This window comes from Dipteris shenzhenensis, chromosome 5 (assembly GCF_047967505.1).
Source record: "Dipteris shenzhenensis isolate YYH24624 ecotype China chromosome 5, Dip_SZ_1.0, whole genome shotgun sequence".
NCBI classification, from domain to species: domain Eukaryota; kingdom Viridiplantae; phylum Streptophyta; class Polypodiopsida; order Gleicheniales; family Dipteridaceae; genus Dipteris; species Dipteris shenzhenensis.
Genome location: NC_141600.1, coordinates 21,022,645 through 21,046,374, shown reverse-complemented (window position 1 = coordinate 21,046,374; position 23,730 = coordinate 21,022,645). Strand labels below are relative to the sequence as shown.

At 46.5% G+C, this 23,730-nt stretch overlaps 1 protein-coding gene across 1 annotated transcript in view; it reads left to right on the top strand.

The window, feature by feature from the left end:
* PDIL5-3 (PDI-like 5-3) overlaps nucleotides 1–23,730 on the top strand; it is a 140,178-nt gene that overhangs the window by 110,916 nt on the left and 5,532 nt on the right. Inside the window, exon 11 of the mRNA XM_087374842.1 lies at nucleotides 8,512–8,655. Within this exon, the coding sequence (XP_087230968.1) occupies nucleotides 8,512–8,655 (144 nt within the window). The remainder of the gene's footprint in view (nucleotides 1–8,511; nucleotides 8,656–23,730) is intronic.

Here is a 23,730-nt window from a genome sequence, read left to right as displayed (position 1 = left end):
GAGGCGCCTTACTTATAGCCAAGTCTCTCCAACCGAAGTTGGCACAACTCTCCAACCGAAGTTGGCACATCTTGGTTAATCGTGGTTAACCCTCTTGGCGCATGCCAAGTCTTGTTGACCGAAGTCAACACTCTCTGACCGTAGTTAGCTCTGTAGTTCTCTGGTTAACCGTAGTTAACCCTCTTAGTAATAAACCAAGTCTGCCCGACCAAAGTAAGGTTTACTTGACCAGAGTCAAGTATCTTCGACCGTAGTCAATTCTTTGACCATTAAAAGAACTCTTTGACCATAATTAACACATAAAACTCTTTAATTATGATCAAATAAATGGTCAACTGTACTTTGACTTAGGATATTTACATTGTGGTGACACTTCTTGTAGCAATTCTTGACATGCCAGTCAAAGATCACGCTAGGCATCAGATTTGGTAGCATATTACATTATTGGTAAAATAGGATATGAGGATCTTGTTAAAAGCCTTTCACCAATATGGAATTTAGGACTGCTCTTCTTGCTCTTCATAAGGGCAAATACCGGGGTTTGATGGGCTTTTGTCAGCATTCTTTATCATCCGTTGGGATGAGTTTGGAGACCACATCACCTCAACCTTGCAGGGTGTTTGGGACTTTGGTAACATGCCTGGATCACTTTCAGAGGGTCTCATCCATCTCATTCCGAAGAGGTTGTAGAAATTTGGTGTCACAATGGAGACCTATCACTCTCTTGGGTACCTTATATAAATTATGGCAAAAGCAATTAGCTTACGATTGCATCCCTTTCTTCAAGATATCTTCCGTGACACACAGACGGGCATTGTGCATGGCAGGAGCATTTTTGATAATATCTTTTCTTTTTGGGAGGCTCTGGATTGGGCTATGCATAGAGGCTAGAAATTAGCCATTCTACTCTTGGATTTTGAAAAAGCCTATGACAGGGTAGATTGGGATTTCCTAGAGGGCACCCTTCATTTCCGTCTTGCTATGCATCAGTTTCAATCTTAGAAAAGCATCCCAGTACAATGCAATATCCCATGGCAGCCTTTCTTCTGATTCTAGCTATAGTTCTAACCTGGCAGCTTTGATACCCTTAAAGGGAGTCTTGGTAGGAGAGAAATCAGCCAAGTCTGTCTTAGCAGCTCTGATACCCTTCAAGGAAAGACCAACAAAACAACCAACCCTGGTTGTTCCTGGCACACAAAAAGGCTAGCTGCAACAAGGCCATAGGATCTGCAACAAGGCCATAGGACAGTTGGGGAGCAGGAGAAAGGAGCTGGACCTTGACCCCGAATCCACTTGAGCCAAGAATAGTTCCCTTTGCTCGCCTTGCAAGTCTCTTGATTTTTACCCCTCTCTAACCTTCACATCCTTTGCCTTGGCCCATGGAATTAATTGCACTCAGGTGGCCTTTACAATTTTAATTAGTTTGAGGCCAGGTTAGTCACCGTAAATTCCTAAAAATTAGAAATTCACGTCCCTGGACAGACCCCTCTCTTGAAACACAGCAAATGTCCTCGTTTGCTGGCTCAAAATAGCAAGCACAAAAATCAGAAAAATCAAAATACTAAGCGCCAAACTTTGCCAATATTACAGGTACCTGTTCAGATATGTGCTTGAAGCATCAGCAAGGCAAAAACAGCATTGAAAAACCAGAGAATATATACAAGATATGGCTTGGTAGAGCTGCAGATAACCAGCCATTCCAGACACTCAAACAGAATCTTACTGTGACTAGTACATTGATCAAGAAGTCTCATGGCAGATATACCGTTAGCAAGTGGTACCTCGGGTGAGACCGACAGTGTCAACAAGCGACCTCTAGATATCAGGAGCAGTTTGAACCAGGGGAGTGGAGGTGCTACCTTCCTCTTGAGCATCAGGCAATGCTCTAGATGCACGCCTTGCTGAGCATGAATGAGCCATAACCGAAGTCGGCTCAAATTGAGAAGTAGAGTTGCATCAATTGAGGTGAATCTGCCAATTCACCCTCCTCCATCCACATCACATCCAAATAGTAACGATGAAGCTCTACCACTGTGTGCCAATAACTGTTCTTGAATCAAGATCTCGTCCTGTTCCTCTGTCTCTGGCTATTCCTCAGGAGGCGTATACTTTGGCACATCCAGGGCAGTCACCATAAATTCCTAAAGCTTAGGAATTCACGTCCTCGTGACACTGAAGCTATGAGCATTTTTCTCAGATCACGAGTTGATATTTTTGGGCTGAAGATTTCCCCGATACATAATGAGGAACTCTTAGACTGTGAGTTGGTGGATGGCATTGCTGTTTTTTAAACATGTGGAGATCCAAGTTTGGGCGTGACTCTATATGTCCTCGTTGCCACTCTGTAGTGGAATCAGTTCAGCATTGCTTATGGGATTGCATACAAGGGACCATTATCTAGAAAGAGATCGCCAAGATCTTCAGCACCTTTGCCCACCTTCCTTTCTTCATGACATGAGGTTCAGTTCCTTGGCTTTCCCTTTCGGGTCCTCAGGTAGTTTACGAGAGGCATGACTCTTCATCGGCTTTCTCGATTCGGTGACACCTAGTCGAGTCATGCCCTCTAGTTGATGTTCTAGCCTTATCTTTCAAGGCAGTAGATGCTTCTGTGGATTCCTCTTCGGAGATTTTGGCGAGCTTTTCAGTGTGGCATATATGGAGAGCCAGATGCACTGAGGCCTTCAACCATTCCCAGGTCCACCCCTCTCATACTTTGGCCAATATTTGGACAGATACTATAAATACATTGATGGCCACTTGGATGAGCACACAAGGGTCTTCCCGAGCGGCCTTTGGTAGGAGGGCTACTTTCCTTAAGGAATGGAGAGGCTCCCCTTTCTTCCTATATGATCAATTCTATGAATGGAGATAATACACAAATTTTTTTAATAAAAAAGTATTGATTATGTACATTTAAAAGATTTTTCCTTTTGACTAGGAAAGACTTGTTGACAGTTCACGCTCAACATCATGTGATCATGTGTGCATAGCACCATCACGTGATCATATGTGCATAGCACTAACCTTATAGAGTGCTATAAAGGAAAGGGTTAGATCCCCTAACCCTAACCTCTAACCCTAACCCTAACCCTAAAGGGTTTGTATATATTCTATTTTTTTAACTAAATCTAGTGTACAATTAGTCATTTGTGGTGTGCTCTCTAGCTGTGTCCTCTCTCCTCATCTCCACTTTCTCCTCCCCCCTCTTGATATTTTGTCATGGTATCAGAGCTCCCTTGCCTTCTGCTGAGGCATTGCGATCCTTGAGAGTGCGAGAGAGATCGAGAGATTGAGACCGATTGAGTGAGCATCCTTTAATTCCGTTGATGAAAGATTTCCGTTCATAGTTCTACTCCAAGTGAGAGAGAAAGATAGGGAGAATCACTATTCCAATTGTGAGAGGAGGAATTCTACTCCAAGTGCAAGAGGCTCCTTTGACTTCAGCAAATGACTCAGCTGGCTCCATCGTGACTTCTCTCTTTCAACCATAACGGGCTTCCAATAGTCGAGCTTCCATAACGGGCTTTCAATAGCCGCCATCGCCAGCTACTCTCCACCAGCCGCGGAGGATCTTCATCAAAGACCTCATGCTATAGTAGCTTCATCAACAACCTCTACGACCAAGCACTCCCGACCGGCCTTCCTCCAGACAAGGAACCAGCGATAGAATATTATAGCCTCCGGCTCCCGACGGACGCCCACAGCAGCGACTAGAGTGCCAAACGACAAGCTGGCTATGGTAATAGAGAAGAGGACGAGTCTTCAGAACCTTGCAGTAACGACGACCTAGCGCAGCAGATCCATCGCCAGATCCCTCTACAAGCCACTCTTACAAGGCTCCAACAGCAACAGAGGCCACAGCTTCAGCTTACGCTCCAACATCCGCTTACTACGACCTCTTGCAGCTCATCCACGACTTTGGAGATGGATCGAAAAGTGACAGTGAACAAAGAGCCTCCAGCCCGCACCAACACAAACATTGTTGCTTAGGCCCAACGACTCCATGCGAACCGCCTCTACATTCAAGCTCCAACGACTATGTTTGACGACCTATGAAAATGACTCCACAGCCCAGCGCGGCTCCCATCGACAGACCCAGCAGCAGCTCCTAGTCTTCACGGCCTCGATGAAAACGAAGATAGAATCTTCATAGATTCCGTCGGAATCTTCAAAAGATTTTGACACACCAGCACGCAACACGTGGCGGATCTGCTTATCCTATCCTAGGGTTCACCTCACCTTGCGCTTGGTCAGTAATTGGCCATGTGGCAGATCTTATTTCCACTGCCACGTCACCTTATCTGACACGTCAGCAGTCCCATGAGGTTGCCATGTCACCCCTACCAGCTCACCTGCCACGTCACCTGCCATGTCATTTGCCACATCACCAATGACACGTCACCTACCATGTCACCAGTGACACGTCATTAGCGCCACGTCATCTGTTGTCATCATCATTTGTGCCACTTCAGCAGTGCCACCTCAGCTGTCCAGTCAGCACTGACCTCTGCAGGCACACATAGTGCTCCATAGTCACTTCATGTGACCACTCCTGCCACCTCAGCACAGGGCTTCACTGGCACATCTCTTGCTAGGCACAGTGACACATCATCATTGCATGTGACCCACAGTGACACATCATCATTGAGCACATTTGCACTCCTTTTGCCCCTCCATCTAGATCAAGTCATATCTCTTGATCCAGGAAGAATTTGAGGGTGCTCCAAAAAGGAAAGTCGCTCGTTTTTTCGTCCTCTACGCGCTCGTCACATCACGCGCACATTTCAGTGCAAGTTACACTCACATTTGAGCCTCGCCGACAAAACCACTTCCTTCATGCACATTTGCCTCTACATTGACGCATTTGACCTAGCACTTAAAAAGAACAAAAGAAAAGGAATTATTTGCTGTTCTTTCATCGCTCGACGGTTGGTATAGATCTAGATCAGAGTAGACTAGATCGCCATAGAGGGGACGCTTTGAATTTCCCCAAGTTGCCAATCTAAGCCATGCCCCAAATTCCCGACTAGTACTTACTCGGAGTCAGTCCATACGCTCACATACGGTTTCACATCATTACATTACCTGAAACCTTACGTTCATCAGTTTAGTGAGAAGACTTCAGAGTTCAGAGGCATTGCAAATTGTTTCAGTGGGCAGATAGCATTTGATTTCATACACACATGCCACCATTGTAAAGCCTATTTGGCTATCTCACGGCATCGTGCACATCATTTCAGCCTTGTAAAGCCTCTTGGCTATTCCCGGCATCATTGCCACAAGCCTTGTAATACATATCATATTTTATATATTGTAGTTCTATCTTCACCGACGGTTCAGAGATTTCACTTGGCATAGTCAGTGTATTTGCAGTTGATTCATACAGAGATTTTCAAGACACTTTTGAGTACATTTCTTGCACCATGTCTACGACTAGCAACCTCAATCTGGAGGCATCTGCTAAGTTAGACAACTCCAATTACGGTACATGAAAATACCGAATGGAGACCATTCTTGTACTTCAGGACAAATGGGAGTATGTCGATGGGTCTACACCTAGACCATTGGCCGATCTAGCCACAAGTAGCTCTACTCCATCTGTTGTCACAGCGCCAGCAACGGGATCTACATCTACACAAATAGTTTCCGCACCAGTAGCAAATCCTGCCATTGCCCGAGCTCAGGCAAAATGGGATAAGAAAGACAAGTATGCCTATCACCTGATCAAGCAGAATGTGCAAGATGTCATGCTAGGACAACTCAACACAGTCAAGACATCAAAAGAAGCATGGGATATGTTGGCAGCTCTCTACGAGTCCAAGAACACGTCTAGGATTCTCACCCTGAGAAACCAGATCAACCAGAGTTTTCGCAACAGTAGTGAAACCGGTCATGCTTATGTACTCCGCATAAAAGACTACAACAATTAACTTGCAGCAGCAGGAGAGACTATGAACCCCGCAGAAATGGTTTAAGTCACTCTGAATGAACTAGGAGAGGGATACAAGAATCTAGTGCAGAGTATTGCCATCCAACGGCAAATTCTGACACTGGAAGAACTTTAGTCAGTCCTACTTGGTAAAGAACTCAGGACTCAAGCCATTCAAGCACGTAAAGGTCATTCTAATGATCAGGCATTCACAGCTTCAGACAGAAGCAGAGGCAAAGGCAGAGGCAGAGGTAGATCATATCATAAAAGTGATCATCATCAGCAACAAAATCAAAATCAGCATCAACATCATCCTCAGCAACATCAGAATGAGCAAAGAGGAAATCATTCAAACCGAGGAAGATTCCAAGGACGAGGGAATGCATTCACCAATGTGTCAAACATTCAGTGCAACTACTGTCACAAGTTTGGACACTGTGAAAGAGATTGCCGTAAGAAGCAATACGACCAAGGCAGTCAATCCAGCAGTAATCGAGGGAATTTCCGAGGCAAAGGAAATAATTGTGGTGGACATTCTAGTCACAGTCATTTTGCAAATGAACATGGAAATATGTTTCTTACAAGCGAGGAATTGCATCAGATGATACAGTGTACCTAGATACTGATTTCAATTCCAAAGAGGATTTCAGCTATCAAGTCGATCAAGTGGAACAGGATCCTTGGTACATCGACAACGGTGCATCATCTCACATGACAAATCATCAGGAATGGTGCACAGAGATGAAATCATTAGAAGGTCAGAAAAATGTCATCTATACATCAGACAATGCACCGACCCCGGTTCAAGGGACAGGCGTTATCCCTATGAACAATTTCACTGGTACGAAAGGATTAGTGAAAGATGTGCTATATGTTTCGAAGCTCAGCAAGAACCTTTTGTCAGTAGGTCAAATGACGGAACACAATTACAAAGTCATCTTCGACGGTGATGAATGCACTATCAGAGATAAATCCAAAAGATGTCAGTTAGTAGCAAAAGGTGTCAAGGAAGGATGCTTATATAGAATGCTAGCTACAGTACCAGATAAGCATGCCATGTCAGCTCAACCGCAACAGATGCCACTATCTGCAAAATGGCACAAAAGATATGGTCATGTCAATTTCAAGTACTTGTTAGATCTGAGGAATCAGAATATGGCATTTGGGAGTTTGCGAAGCATGCTGCTTCGGCAAACAAAAGCGAACCAACTTTGTCAGAAGTACCTCTCGTGCACGAGGTATTATTGATTTGATACATACAGATGTATGGGGTTATGCCGAGACCCGCAGCATCAATGGTTCACTTTATTACTTGACTTTCATCGACGACTACAGCAAATATTGTTGGGTCTACTTTCTGAAAGAGAAATCTGATGTGTTTTCTAGATCTCAAGAATTCAAAGCCATGGTAGAAAACCAGACAGGCAGAAAGATCAAGGTCATGAGATCAGATAGAGGAGTTGAATACATGTCTTCAGCATTCATGAACTTTTGCAAAAATCACGGCATTCGAAGACAATTCACATGTGCAGATACTCCTTAGCAGAATACAAGAGCTGAAAGGAAGAATGAGACTTTAGCAGACAGTGCTAGAGCAATGCTTAGTAAAAGGCATCTTCCGAATCAGTATTGGGCAGAAGCAATAGCCACTGCAAACTATTTGCTTAATCGGCTTCCTACCGAACCGATACAGGGTATGACTCCTTATGAAGCATCCACTGGACACAAGCCACACATTGGGCATCTTCGCATATTTGGTTGCATAGCATATGCCCACATACATGATGATCATCACACCTCAATTTTGGATCTATAGATTGGTGCGAATAACTTAAAATTTTGATTCACGGATTTAATTGGTTAGTAATGGCAATGAGTTTAAGATTATCCCATATTAGAGGACGAAGACATACTGTGGCATTCAGATCACATGCTAGTTGAAACAGGTGATACAAATGCAAAATTGAGGTTTTACAATGTTCAGGGTACTTTTTGTAGGAAGAAGGTACATAAAAATATCCTAATGCTTTGCGCAAAAGAGGCGCAACCTTGTTTTGAAGCTTGAGACTCGACCCATTGATGCATTGTGTAGTGAACCCTTCTAGCATGTAGAGCATGTATTCTTCAAATGTTATGTGAGTGTGTGTCTTGATGTGCAGATGTTGACGGTTTTTTGAATTGAGTTGAATACAAGAACATTGAGAATCAAGATTTATGATAATCTTGCTTGTTAGCGATCCACCTAGGGGGTTTTGACATTCAATGAAGAGGATAGTAAGTTCTGTAGAAATCCTTATTTGATTTCCCCACCTTTATTTATTTATTTATTTTTGGATTGCCAGAATGTGAATGCAAACATGTGGTAGAAAGGGATAAGAAAACTAACCCTCCCCTGCCCCCCCCCCCCCCGAACCCACCCACAAACACAAAAGAAAAAAAGAAATCCTCTGCCTTGCATGAGCACATGGACACACATGCACACCCCCCCTTTTTTTTGTCTCGTGTTTCATGGGTGAACCGCCATTAGCCATAAATGCCATATTTTATTTGTTAATCATGCGTATTGTATTCACATTTGGTAGGCTATGGAGACATTGGTAACACCCGTTGCAAAACTTGCGTTGGAAGGAAAATCTCATGAATTGGCTGCCCCTAACGAAACTGTGAAGCGACCAGCCCCTCGTACTGGAGGCTGCAGAATAGAAGGCTTTGTGAGGGTCAAGAAGGTACATGTGATTGACAACATCACATTATGTACTATGACTTAATATTGTCTCTCATTGCTTTTAAGTAGTTTAATTGCGCACAAGCTACTGTTTGTTTTTCTTTCATTCTTTTCATGTCTTCATTGTTACATGATGAATTCTTGTTTGTTTAGAAATGTCAGAAACGTGATAAGTCGTCGATTTGGGTAGAGTGAGTAAGCATATAAAGCTAGATGAATGAGCCTTTGAAAGCATTCTCTTTGAAAATATATGCAAGTATTGAAATCTCAAAGTAACTTGCAAGCATAGAATATCAGAGGCAAGAACTTGAATTCTAAAACCTTAGCTTGTTGAGCAACTTTGGATCATCTTAAAAAACTCCTGGGGTGTCAATTATATTCCCAACAAAATGACATTTGCAAGGGTTGATTAATGTTCATAGAAATAAACCATCTATTAAAGGGAAATGTTGGAGGATTTATGATGCATCTACATGGCCGGCCCCTTAGATCTCATGGAGGTATAAGCATTGTGGGCCATATGTTAGGGCCCATGATGGTTGCCATCTTTTGGAGACAAGGGCCTATGTTCGCCTTGAACAACTAAGGGATGCCATGTTGGTGCAAGTATCCTTGCTCATCACTTGAAAAATGCATTGAAAAGAAGAGAAATCCTAGTATTCTTATATTATTAGTGTGCTAAGGAGCAGAAAGGAGACTATAAGATAGCACAGATATAGTTCTTGGAATGTTTGAAGTGTGTCATCCATATAATGAGGCCTCCCTTACATAGAAAGTGAAGAGCCACACATGAAAAGGTGTGTGCTTGGAAAGGTATGTGCATGAAGAGGTGTGTACCCCTTTTGGAGGGTGTGACTCTTAATGCGAGGGTACATTACAAGGATACAAATAGTAGTGCCTCTTCATAACTCCTTGCCTCTTGTGAAGGGTTGTGAATCATGGGAAGTGTCCCGCTGTGAAAGGGCATACCCTTCCACAAGTGTCCATTCATCACGCCATCCATAAGTCTAAGGTTTTAGGAAAGGAATACATTACAAATCCTGATATCTCCTCCCACTCAAAAGAAGACCTTGGTGGCTCCTTATCGTAAACCGAATATCCGGTTTTGATATTAGAATGTTAATGCCGGTAAAAGTCAATGACTGGAAGCTATACTTTGTTTCAAAAGGCGGTAAAATATTGTAGTACTCTTCAATAGTTCGTATATAGCGGTTGCAATCTCAGAAAATTGGTTGATCTTGGTATGGTAGAAATTTGCCAAGCTGAGAAAAGAGTGCGCATCATGAACATTCGTTAGACTAGGCCAATGATGGATTACCTAGTTATTTTGGGATGCCTTGTGTTGAAATGACATGACCAAGTAAGTCTGTGACATGTTGGATTTTCTCATGTGGCATGAAGGAAACCCAATAGAGGAGGATTCGACGGTAGAATATTACCTGGAATAAGTTCGATTGCGTGGTTCACTGGTCGTCAAGGTGGTAATTGATGTGCTAACTCGTGTGGAAAAATGTATAGGTAGGGCTGGAAATTTTGCCTAGTTGAGGTACTCATGAGGATCCTTCTCAGGGGTCTCTTCCACTAAGGTAACCAACAGAAGTGCGGTTTGGACTTGTCTTTGACGAACCCACTTCTTGACTCGTAATGATGAGGCAATTGGTTTTGTAGGGGGCGTCCCTGGAACCGGTTATCTCAATGAGTATTTCATTTTGGATGAATTGGATCATTGACTGCAAAAGTTGATTGACAGATCGTTGTAGGGGGCGTCCCTGGAACCAGTTATCTCAATGAGTATTTCATTTTGGATGAATTGGATCATGTGACTGCAAAAGTTGATTGATGGATCGTTGTCATAGAGCCATTGTTGTCCTAGGATGACATCATATCGAGAGAGTGGCATGATGTTAAAGTTCAACTTGTCCGTATATTGTTGAATTCAGAAGGACAGTTGTTTGACTTTGGCATTGCAAAAGAATGTAGTTCCGCTTGCAAGTTCTATTTGGTAATCCATTTTACTAGGACTAGTGGTAAGGCGACCTCTATACCAAGGAACTAGCAAGAAAGTTATGGGAACAACCATTGCTAATTAGAATTGTGATTGATGTACCATAAATGGATTGCTGGACACAAAGAACTTAGGTGGCCAGGGAAGCTTCGGGACTATTGGCAAGGTTCATGTGAAGGGTGTTGGCCATGCGGGCTGCCTTGCCTTCCTTATCCTGTGTTGGTGGAGCATCTTAAGTTTGGGAAGTGTTGGGTTTCATGTTGAAGTTTTACTTGGGTATTTTAGGATACTCGAACCATCTCTGGTTGTTGGTACAGATGCTGCTAAGTCTTTAGACTTTTGATGAATTGTTATGGCTGCATAAAACTTGCCTTAGTGTAGAGAATGCTCGATGGGCTGCTAAAACGGCAATGTTTTGCTGCAAGGCTTAGCCATCAAGGAGGCGGTTCCATTCTTCTTTGACGTACCAATTGCAGCGCCTTTGGAGTATTGATGGTGGTCATTGCTACATGGTGGTGGTTCTCCTTGAGATAGAGAAGGTTGAATTGCGTGCCTGTATTGTTTAATCCAGGCTTCTAAATAAAAAGAAATTGACATTAAACTACTAGAAACCTACACTAGTCACCTTAATTGCCGTACTATTGACCAGTGGCTCACTAATGTGCTGATAATTTCACACAGTCAAATTCACTGAAAGCCAAAGATTTCCTAGGCCTTCCTCTTGAAGGACAAGGCATTCTTTGTTGGGTGCAGGAAGCAATGGAACGGGAGTGGAGTGCGGGAAGCAAACAACAAGCTGGAGCAAAACGTCGTACTGCTCAAATGAATAACAAAGGGTGGCCTATATGGCCCTCAAGTCAACCATGTGGTTGACCAAAGAAGTCAACTCATAGAGTTGACCTGACCTACAAGGCTCATACCATGGCTTAGTGCTAACAAAACCCCCTCCATGGTATGGCTGAAGTATCCTAGAAATATCTCAAGAATACCTGGAAACTACATTATGGTTGCACATACTTGTCCCAGAGGGATATAGCAACCTATGATATGTACAGAGTGATCTCTCATGTAACAAAAGGAGCCAAGTGTAAAGCATGTCGAAATGCTTCAAACTTGGGCCGTGGTAAAGCTTTCGTGAAAAGAGCTGCCAAGTTGTCCTCGGTGGGAACATAGGACAACTCGATGTCTCCACCAGACAGTCGCTCTAGAACATAGTGATAGTGGACCTCAATATGCTTTGTGTGTGCATGAAACACTAGGTTTCTAGCAACTGCCAAAGCAATCTGGCTGTCAGTGTAGATTGTAGTAGAGTCGGGCTGCATGATATCAAGATCTGCAACTTGTGAAGCCAAATGCACTGTACTGTAGTTGTGAAAGCTGCTCTGTACTCGGCCTCACAACTGGATGTGGCAACTATAGGCTGCTTCTTGCTGAACCAAGAGATGCATGAATCTCCAAGCATAAAACAGCTGCCGCTGTGTGGCACCCTAGTGTCGTAACATCCTGCCTAGTCGCTGTCCGTGAATGCTGCAAAACAAGTGGGGCCTCTAAACCATATAGTAAACCCAAATGCTGCGTGGCCTTCAAGTATGGAAAGACCTGCTTCACTGCTTGCTAATGCTGTGTACTAGGCTTGTGCATGTACCTGCTGAGCTGGGAAATGGCATACTGAAGATCAGGCCGGGTATGACAAAGGTATATAAGGCAACCAACAGGCTGCTGATAAAGGGATGCATCAAATGGCGGACTTCCATCTTCGGAGGAGAAACGAAAGCCAAGCTCCAATGGAGTAGAAACTGGCTTGCAATCCTCGAACTTGGAAGCGATCAAGGAGCTGTGCAATATACTTGGACTGACTCATCATTGTACCCCCCTCAACATATGCAAACTGTATGCCCAAATAATAGTGTAACCGGCCCATATCTGTCATGGCAAAAGACTGCTGTAAATCAGCCTTGAAATCTGCAATTGTATCCATATCTGGCCCAGCGATAAGCATGTCATCCACATATAAAATCAGAATTAAAAAATCTGATGCACTCTTTTAGACATACAGAGTGGGCTCGGTTGGGCTGTTTTGAAAGCCACGGGCTGTCAAAAATGCATGTATCTTCACATACCAAGCCTGGGGTGCCTGCTTCAAGCCACATAGGGCTTTTTTGAGCCGACAAACCATATTTTCAGAACCTAACTGTTCAAAACCAGGTGGCTGAGTGACATAGACCTCTACATGAAGATCACCATGAAGGAAGGTAGTCTTGATGTCCAGCGGGTGAACCTCCCAATGCGGATGAGATGCCATAGCAATAACACACCTGACAATAGTAATGCGTGAGGTGGGAGGAAAGGTCTCCTCAAAGTCAATACCATGCTGCTGTGCATATCCCTTTGCAACCAAGTGGGCTTTGAGGCGGTCAACACTGCCATCAGCATTCTGTTTTACCTTGTAGACCCTCTTTGTGCCTATGGCATGCTTGCCTGCTGGCAAGTCACAGAACCTTTGAGTGTTGTTTGCATGAATGGATTCAAGCTCAGCCTTCATGGCATCCAACCATTCCATGCTGTCAAAGGCATCCTTGTGACATAAAGGTTTCTCATTGCAAGCAGTAGCAACCAAAGATACAACCAAATAGTTGCTATGCATTTGTTTATGCACACCTCTAGTGCGGGCTGGCAAAGGCTCAGGTTGTTTGCTGTCCTTGAGTGTGTCCAAAAGCCATCTCGAGACTGATTTTTGCTGTTTAATGACAACACTCTCTGTGCAACTGCCTGCTCAATAGCATGATCATCAACTAAAGGCATATCAGGCTGAGCAGGAGCTATTGGAGGAGGATGTGCACTGGTAGAAGTGTATGGCACGACACTCTGCACTGGCTGCTTTGGATCTGTGGGCGACTAAAAGAGAGGCAACAATGTATCAAAGACATCTGAGGAATCAACAATAGGCTGTGTTTTGCATTCCAGCCAAGGTAAGGCACATTTTTAGCGAATACAACATCCCTATTGACAATGACCTTGCATGTGCTGGGCTGATACAACCTGTATCCCTTGCTCTCCGCGCTATAACCAATGAATATGCATTTTTTACAGCTTTTGTCTTCAAGCTTATGCCTTAGCTGAGATGGCACAGGAGCATAAGCCAATGACCTGAACACCCACTTATGAGAAATTTCAGGTTTGCAACCGTGCCATGCCTTGTAAGGTGTGATAGGCTTCAATGCCTTTGTGGGTGCCCGATTGAGCACATGACAGCATCCAACCAAAACTTATTTGGCAAAGACCTCCCTTTGAGCATGCACTTGCCTACTTCCATCTCTGACCGATTTTTCCTCTCTGCCAGCCCATTCTATTGCGGAGTATAAGGCACTGTATAGTGATGAATAATACCCCGAGCTGCCAAAAAATCAAAGAATTCATGAGACATGTACTCTCCCTCCATGTCAGTGCGTAGAGTAAGGAGCTTGTGCTGATTCATTTTCAGCCATGGCAAGCCAATGTCTGAAGCATGGGAACACATCAGATTTGGCGTTGATGCCATATATCCAAGCAAATATGGCGTAGTCATCCACAAAGCTAGAAAAGTAAAGGTTAGCCCCCAAGAGATGCTGTCCTTATCGGCCCGCACACATCACTATGCACAAGGTGAAGCTTCTTGGATGCACCAATTGTCCCATCTTTTGGAAATGAGAAACGGTGCATTTTACCCAACAAGCATGCCTCACAAACATGTTTAGCTGGTGCATGCATGGGTGGGAGAGCAACCACCATGTCCTGTGAATGCTTTTTAACCAAGACTCTATAGTTGAGATGACCCAACCTTGCATGCCATAAGTGGGAATCTGAAAATACAAATTCAGTCACCAAATTTGCCTCTATAGCAGGCTGTTTGTCATAAACATCAAGATGATATAGCCCAGAAGAAAGTGACCCAGTAAGTACTATGCTATGATCGTACCGGTTGTCATACACGGCACATCGATAACCATCAAAGAGAACCCGAAAGCCATCCAAGGATATGGCTGCAATGGAGATGAGGTTCTTCTTGATATTTGGAATAAACAAAACGTCCATGAGCGTGATCATATCACTTGAAATTGAAGTGACCTCGACTTGGCCAATCCCTTTCACGGTGCATTGTTGGCACATGTCACTGTGCCACCAGGTGGAGCAGCCCCTAATGTCTGAAAGAGTGATATGCAAGAAGTGATGTGCTTGGAAGCACCACTGTCGAAGCACCAATCTGACTTAGAAGAATCTAAGACAGACAATGCTGTAGCATGCTTCTCTGGATGGTATTGGCATGTAATCATGAAAGCCCACTCATGGTGAGCAATGTTTGCTGCCTCATGACCATGATTTGGGGCAGCAGCAGTAGTAGTGACAGCAAGTACCCTTTGCTGCTTTTTCTTTTCAGAAGCGATGCGCTTGCGACATTCAGAAATGTCATGTCCTGGCCTCCTGTAATAATTACAGCGTTTGCTGTTTTTCTTCTTTGCATCAGACGGTAGATGATTGTCCAGCAGTAGATGAGCCTCTAGAAGGCTTTGGTTTGCTATAATTTTGCCTGTTCTTTCCCTTATTTTTGTGATTAGCGACAAAAGCATGATTTGCAATTTGAAAGGCAGCACGATTTGTGTGACTCTGCTCCTCCTGCACGAGAAGGGAAACAAGCTGGTCGAAAATATAAGTGTTGGGATTGCCCATGGCAACCAACCTCAATGTAGTAGCCAAACCCTGGTAGGACTCAGGAAGTCCATTGAGTGTTGTGGACACTATCTGACCATCTAAAATAATTTCATCCACATTAATTAGCTGCTCTTGGAAAGCCTTGATTTTTGTGATGTATGCATCCATGCTGTCCCCCTCTTCCATTTTGACATTCACAATTGCATGCGTAAGAAAGCAGCACGTGCCTTTTTGCGAACCTGGTAAAGGTTAGCCAAGATGTCCCATGCAAGCTTCGATGTTTTGCATGACCGAATGTGAGGATTGATATGTCTCTTGACTGAAAAAGCAATTATAGAATGTGCTTGGGCATCTCTACCATCCCATCTGACTTGTTCGGGTGTGGTAGGTGTGGCTGGAGTAGTAGTAGATCTAGAGGTGGATGTAATAGCTGCACCAGCTGTAGCAGTAGATTCAGAAGTGGCTATAACAAATGCACCAGCTGTAGCAGTAGCAGAAGTGGATGCCGCAGAGGAAGGTCGAAGGTTCAATCCTGAATTGGGCCACCAACAAGTGTTTCACCATGTATGACCACATGGGAGAGTTGGGGCCATCGAGCTTGTCCTCAGCGGAGAACATATCCGTCCAATCGTGCTTCCCATTGCAAAAATAAAGCCGTGAAGGAAAAATGGGTGCTCAAGAGTAGCATGAATGAACAATGAGCTAAATGGCAAAACAATATCTGCTCGGTCAAAGGACCCCCTATTGGGTGTTGGAAGCAATGGAACGTGATTGGAGTGCGGAAAGCAAACAAGAAGATGGAGCAAAACGTAGTACTGCTAAAATATCAGCCCAAAACAAGGACAAATGTATCCAATGATCAATTGAGCTGTAAATGTCCCGGATGGAGGCTGTGTGCCTCAAGTCTGATAGGACAACAAGCCTAAATCAAGGGGCAAATGCATAATATACTGCAATGGACAACAAATTTGGCAAAAGCCCCAAATTCTGAGAGGGCAAATATGTCAAAAAGATGAAAATTTGGGAAAAGCCCCGAATTGTGCTACAAGTTGCAAATGTGACTCAATGTGCTGCAATTCCAAGCCAATGTCAATGTTCTTGCAGGCAATGTCTACCAAATGCCCAAAAATGGCAGTACCAAGCCAATGCCACTGCAAATTTCAACAAAATTGATAAAACCCCCAATTTCTGGAAGGGCAAAATTGTCAAATTTGGGGCAAATGACCAAAAGCCCCAAATTTTGCTGAAATAAAGCAAATGGGACAAAATGACCTGCAAATCTAAGAATATCCCGCAATCTGCCGGCAATAGATCCAAATTGCCCAATGTCGGAGTGGGAATGAAGTCAAAATAGGGCAAATACTGCACAAGCCCCAAAATGTGATCAAAAGGAGCAAATGTCACTCCAAAATCTGCAAATGTGACACAAAAGCCCTATTTTCTAAAGAAAAATCACCTCAATACCACTGCAATGTGTGCAAACATGACATATAAGAGGGTGAAAAGCTTCAAATCCAACTGTACGAGGCAGATCTGAGTGAAGGGGGAGAGAATCCCAGCCAAATGGTGCTAGAGCAGGTTGGAGCACCTGGAGGAAGGCCCGAATGCTGAAAAGAGTCCAAATCTGACAAAAAAACCTCCAAAAACAGCCCAAAAATTCTCGAAAGCAACTTCTGACAAGTTGTACGATTTACTAGGAGCAACGCGCACCTGTCCGTACAGTTCCATATGGTCGTACGGACGTCTATATAGGTCCCTACGGCTGTATGGACGTCTGAAAACTGTATGGATAACATTTTTTTCGGCCGGAATTGTGCGGGACAAGGTCGTTTGTATGCAAGCAGCTCCGAAATTTCAAAAGACGTCGAAATCGGACCTCAAAAAGTCAAAAAACAGCCGCTGGACTATTTTTCTGCTCAAAAGACAGGTTTCTGGCGATGAAATGAGGCACCGGACTGAGCTGGAGCAAAATGGCAGGTAGGAGCAATGGGGGAGCACGAGGGAAGGCAGGTAGGAGAAAGAGAACCTGCTCTGATACCACTATTGGGTGTAGGAAGCAATGGAACGGGGATGGAGTGAGGGAAGCAAATAAAAAGCTGGAGCAAAACGTAGTACTGCTCAAATGGATAAGAGGAAAGTACAAAGGGTGGCCCATTTGGCCCCCAAGTCAACCATATGGTTGACTAGAGAAGTCAACTCATAAGCGTAATAACTTGGAAACGTTTTGAACATGTGCTCCATAAGCAGTCTATTCCTACCAGTGTGGATTTCCAAATGCTCAAAACTTCGACAATTAGAGCAAACTGACTCCCTGTCTTCCTACTTCTCCTAGTACAATACACTGGTACAGAAGATAGACGTCTTGACTAATGATGATTGGCTTCACACTTTTGTCTCAGCTCTCAATCCCTCATTATGCATAGATGTCCTAAAAGCTAACCTCTCCACCGTAGTAGATGCTATTGCTTATGTAGATTTGCATCACCGATTTCAAGGAACCTGGAAACAAGGTTCTACAAAATCTCAGAACTCCACAGCAAGTAATTCTTGCTCTCAGGACATCTCGAAATCCAAGAAACGTATTTGGTAATCAAGGCTGTCAACAGTCATAGGACTCTAACAGGTCCCAACAACCCTATGCCAGTTCCCAACAGAATCGTTCTTCTTCGTCTTCTCTACCTTTGAACCGAAAAATGGTTGAGCAAATACTATTATTTTTAATGTGGCTTCTTGTTTGTGCTTGTGCCATTACATGTGCTGGACTATGACGTGATCCTACGCACGAAATTGACAGTTGGGCACTGGTTCGATATGGCATTCGGCATGTTGTTAGGCATTGACTGAGATATATGCAAGTAGTAACAACTTGATCGTGAAAACTTTAGGGGTCCACCCTTTGAGGTCTCAGCCTCATATATAGTCATGATTGAGACCTCAAATCCTGAATTGACTACCTCATTTGGATCCTGAGAACTTGCTGTGAGTTGGCTTCATTTGGCAAGAGTAGCCCTAGTATTCCATCAAAGTTGATTTCTCCATAATTTCCAAGAAACCGGAACTTTCTGGGAACATGTGATGCTGGAACAGGAACGTGGAAAGGGGAACGGGAGCGCCACATCTCATGACACATCAGCTAATCACATGGAAATATACCGGAGTACATCTCTAAACTTTCCATTTCAGCTTTAAACTTTTAAAAACACACAAAAGTCTATAAAACTGAAATGCACATTGGTGCATAATACCATAGATTGGAGAGCATATAAGTATGAAAAATACAAGAAAAGGGATGAGAAGAGTAAGGGACCAGGGTGGGCTGAGCTGAAGAATTGCAAGGTAGAGAGGAGGGCTGGAGTGTCAGGAGCGACATAAACAGTGGCACCAGGTAGGTACAAAATCTGGAATGCCAGGGAATGCATTCCAGGAACGCTGTTCCCTGGAGTTCCGGGCTGGGAAAAGGTTCCGGGAACATTTCGAGCGTTTCGGGTTGCCTTCGAGGATGGGATCGACATTTTGGATGTATTGGAAGGGGCAAGGGTGTTCCCTGGTAACTACGGATTTCTCCTATTTGGGTTTTGGATCAAATGCCTAAGATTCGATCCATTCCAGGTTTTCAAACCTTTGTGGGAAACATGTTTAGCAGTGCATTTTTAATCGTATTTCAGGTGAGCGGTTAAACCTAGGCACATCAGGGATGTGGTACCCTGCTGTGCATGTCATGGTGCTGCAGTCTCTGTTTGTTAGGCTTTTCTAGTTCAAGTTGCCCACTCAAGACAAATGGGTTTGCTGTGGTGTGATTAGGCTGCATGCATCCCCAAGGTGCTGCAATCTAGTTCTGTTTAGCCTTAGCTAGTCCCTCAAACGTTGAGGTGGCCCAAAAACTGGGGGCGGGCTTCCTCAATAGTGTTGATGGCCTGCTGTGTGTTTCCACACAGACCAGGGAAGCTCTTAACATGTTTGAAATTTGCCAGGACTAGTACAGCAGTTGTGCACTGGTACCCAGGAAACTCCCAATCCTTTGAAGCATAATCCACGATGCCTTTGGTACCATTCCACCTGGACAATGGATGTGCACATACTCGACGGTAAAACTTCTTGTCGTAGCCACATCCTTAGGACCAAACAAACTACTTTATCATTCTATAATTGCTGCAACTTAACTTTAAACAGCTCCTGCGAACGCCCCCCCCTCCCCCGCTCCCGTCTAGTCCCCCCTCCCCTCCCCCTCCTCCGTCACCGTTGCCTCCCGCCGCGCCCCTCCGCCCCCCTCTCCTCCCTCTCCGCCCGCCGCCCCCCCCTCCGCTCCGTTCCTCCCCTCTCCGCTCTCCGTTCTCTCCCCGCCTCCCCCCCTCGCGTTGCGCTACCACCCCCCTGCCCCCTCCCCCCCCCCCCCCCCCGCTGCGGCGCAACGCTGCCCCCCCCCCTCCCCCTCATTCCTCGCCTCTCCTCCCCGCCCCCTCTCGTGCAGCGCTGCCACACCCCCTCCCTTTCCCTCCTCCTCTTCCCCGCACTGCGCTGCGCTGCCCCTCCCCCCCCCCTCTCCTCCTTCCTTCTCCCTCCGCCACCCGCTCCCTCCTCGCCACCTCCCCCCCCCGCTTCCCCGTACCTCTCCATCCCTCCCTCTTTCCTCCCCCGCCTCCGTACCACTCCCCCCTCCTTCGTCTTTGCCGTTTCCTTCTCATTCCCCCGCCTTTGGAGCGTTCGCAGTTTGTCGGTGCGGTATGGCGGCCAAGAGCCCGGAACCGGTGGCCCAGAGGGAACCCACCCCCCCCTCCATCAGCCTACCGCGTAACACTGACAGAGCATCAGGTCTCCTTGCCAGAGATCCGTTTATGGGAGAGTCATTGGCTACGCCCCTTCACGAGCAGACATTAGGGACTGCTTGCAGTACTCCACCCTGTACCTTGAGGACAGCCACATTGAGGAGGTTGCACTCATGGGACGTGGTATCTTCTGGCTCAAGCTCTCCTCAGCACAGGCTGCGAGCGATATGGTCAGACGATCCCCTACTTCTGTGGGTGGGAAGATCATCCTTATGGTCCCATGGTATAGGGGTTTCAGTGTAGCGGACTTCGATGCCCGCTTCCGCATTCCTCGCCATCCAGTTACCCTCATTTTCCCAGGCCTCGCAATCGAGCTTCGCCTGATCATCAAGGACCTAGGGGCGCACTTTGGCTGGCCCATGCAGAACACCTTCGTTGATGCGGTGGCAGCCCAAGGGGTGCCACGTGTCAAAGTGGCAGTCCTAGATCCGTAGAGTATCCCCTCGGAGTTCGAGATTGAGACGGACACAAGTGTGGTGACGCAGCGCATCATGGTCACTGGTCGCCCAAATCAGTGTCTGAGATGCCACGGCTTCGGGCACTAGGCGCGCTCCTGCCCTCGCTTCACGAGGACAAAACCTCAGAAGGCCCCCATCCAGGCAACTCAGGATCCCCCCCGCCAGGCATCGACACCCCCTCCCGAAGGGGAAGGCTGGACTGAGGTCAAAAGAAAACGGAAAGGAAACAAAGCAGGACCAAAAAAGCCTTCCCATCTACAGCAAGAGCCCCCCCCTGTGGTCATTAATCACCAGCAGCCCGGTAAGGGGAAGGAGAAAGGGAAGGAGAAGATCAGCCAGCCTCCCCTCCATCCTTCACCCCGCGCTCCCTCCCCTCCCCCCTCCTCCTCGGTCCCCCTACCTCCACCCCCTCCTGGATCCCCCCCAGCACCGATGGTTTCTGCCCCCTCAGCACCGGTGGTTTCTGCTCCGCCGACACTGCCTCCAGATCTCACAGGAGGGCTTCATCACACCTCCGGGTTACAGACAGCTTCATCTACCACATGCGCTCTGGATCTCCCTCGGTCAGTTTAGGGTCTCGTCACACCGATTACGGATCGAGAGCGGACGCGCAGAGGGTATTTCACGAGAGGACCGCCTTTGCCCACTTTGCGACTTGCAGGAGATCGAGTCGGAGGAGCACTTTGCTTTCAGATGTCCTATCTATTATGCCATTCGAGGCCGATACCACTGCCTCTTCCACAACGGATTCGGCTCCCTCCCACACATGCTGCAGTTCTCGGATCAGCGATGCCTAGCCGCTTTCTTACATGAGATGACTCGCCATCGAGATACCTCTCTTCGAGCACGGCGACATGAGCAGCACACACAGCGTGAGGACACCCAGCGGCCTATCACTGACTTCTTTCAGTCACAGGATACCTCTTCTCAGTCTAGCCGACGACGCGGACGTGAGCGGAGCCAGAGCCATGACAGCTGCGTCAGCGGACAGACTCACATCCAGGTCCATGACATCTCATCTCTGCTCTCTGCCCGCCCCACCGGGGTTACCGTTGTCCTCATCCACAGGGCCACCCGTCGCCTCCGACGACCGAGCTCGACTAGGCCGCGTGACGTCAGAGGCCAATCATCTATCGCAGGGTTTTTTTCGACCTCCCATTTGACGGCCCCTCTATGATTGGTCTCTGACGATCACCACCTGCACATGTATACTGTATCTCCTCCCTCTGTCCCATTTTTGGTGCCCCCCCTCTTCTTCTTTGTATCATCTGGAGGTAGACACATATTTTTTGTATCAGGACTAGACACACAGTCCTTCATAACCTCTTTTTTGTAGAAACAGTTGGTTGGCCCGTTTTGAGACCACCACCGTTATGCTCATTGTATCAGTTATTTTTAGTCTCATAGACCTTCACGGTCTCCCGAAGACTTTAATAAACTTTCTTTCTTTCTTTCTTTCTCCCTCGAGCATGATCCAGAGGGAACCCACCTCTCCGCATGCGCCACTTGCGGCCTCGAAGCCAGCACAGACCTCCCCTGCGTCTATCCCTCCTGGCCCGACGGAGGGGAGAGGCCCTTCCCTGCAGATGGCCAGCACCACTCCAGCTTGTTCGACAGCCATCACCCGTCTCTCTGGTTCAGACTCCTCATCCTCGTCCCCACACCCAAGGGCTGCTCCTAGAGCTCTACCTTTGGAGTTTTACTGTGCAGGACCTTGGGATTATTTGAATGCAGCGGGTATTGGCTCCTTCCCTGCATGCCTAGACATCAGCATCTTCTTCCTCCGTAAGGGGGTGGAGGGTAAGGTGTCCGTCCTTGCCCCCCACGATGGTCCTAGCTATTCCTTCACTATCACCAGTGACGGGAATGAGCAATGGACGAATGAAAATGTTTGGGAGACGATTCGAGATCAGTCCCAAGAGCAGGTGCAGGACTGGATCGGTAGCAGAGCAGCGGAGGTTCTTCAGCAGCAGTGGAAGGAGGGTGACATTCGTCTGAGATGGCATCACAGCGCCAAACGATTCCGCCTTCTGGTCATTATTCGGCCGCCTCTGGAGTGGGTCTACGCGGAAGGGCTCCGCCCGTGGAGGACCTCAGAGGTAGCAGGCTTCTACAATATATCCCTGGCAGAGGCGTCGAGTTGGTTAGAGAGAGCTTACCACCATGGGACGAAGGGCCTCTCCCCTCTGTTGAAGGTTTTAGAGGATGGGTCCGATGATCCGGCCTCTCCTTCGAAACCCTCACAGAAGCACCTTCGTCTGCACACTGGACATCCTCCGACCACCTCGACATCGACCGCAAGCAGACAGTTGTTTGTGGCCCATCTCCCCTCTTCATGAGTATACACATTATCTCTTGGAACGTCAACGGGTTCCACTCATTAGGAACCCGCGGCCCCAGGAAGATGGTGCTCAGACAGGAGCTCCAGCCAGCCTTGGTGGGAAGGGGAACACAAGCTTTCGGCTTCTCAGACCAGTAATTATGGGAAGGTCCTCGCAGGATGCTCCCACACCTACTGGGAACCTTCGATTGGTGAGCAGGGGAGGAGCGGGGGTGTGTGTACCTCCATCGACGCTTCTCTAGTTCAACATGTGTGGTTTTGGCACCCTGATCCCAGGACGAGCGCTTTGGGTGGGCTTGAATATTGAGGGATCCCATATCGGCATCCTCAATATCTATGCCCCGACCGACCTCAGACGGAGAGCCGCTTTTTGGAGCTCTTTGACAGACTTATTGCCAGAGATGGATTCTTGGATTGTAGGAGGGGACTTCAATAACCTTGAGACCTTAGAGGATCAGCAGGGACAGGGCCCAGAGTTCCTCGGTATAGCTCGGGCAGAGCAGGCAGATTGGGACTCCTTCCTATTCGCAGTGGGAGGTCGGGACAGCTGGAGGGAGCCTTTCTTTCGCAGATGGATAGGGAGTCTAAACTTCTCTTGGGGTTACAAGAGGGAGGGAGGCAAACTTTTGGAGCGGTTGGACCGTTTTTATGTCAGCAATTGGGCACTTGGCAGACGTGGAGAGTCAGGAGTGGTTCCAGGGACGACACTCTTTGACCATGCCCCAGTCATCCTAGTCCTGGACTCAGCCTCTCACTCCTCACC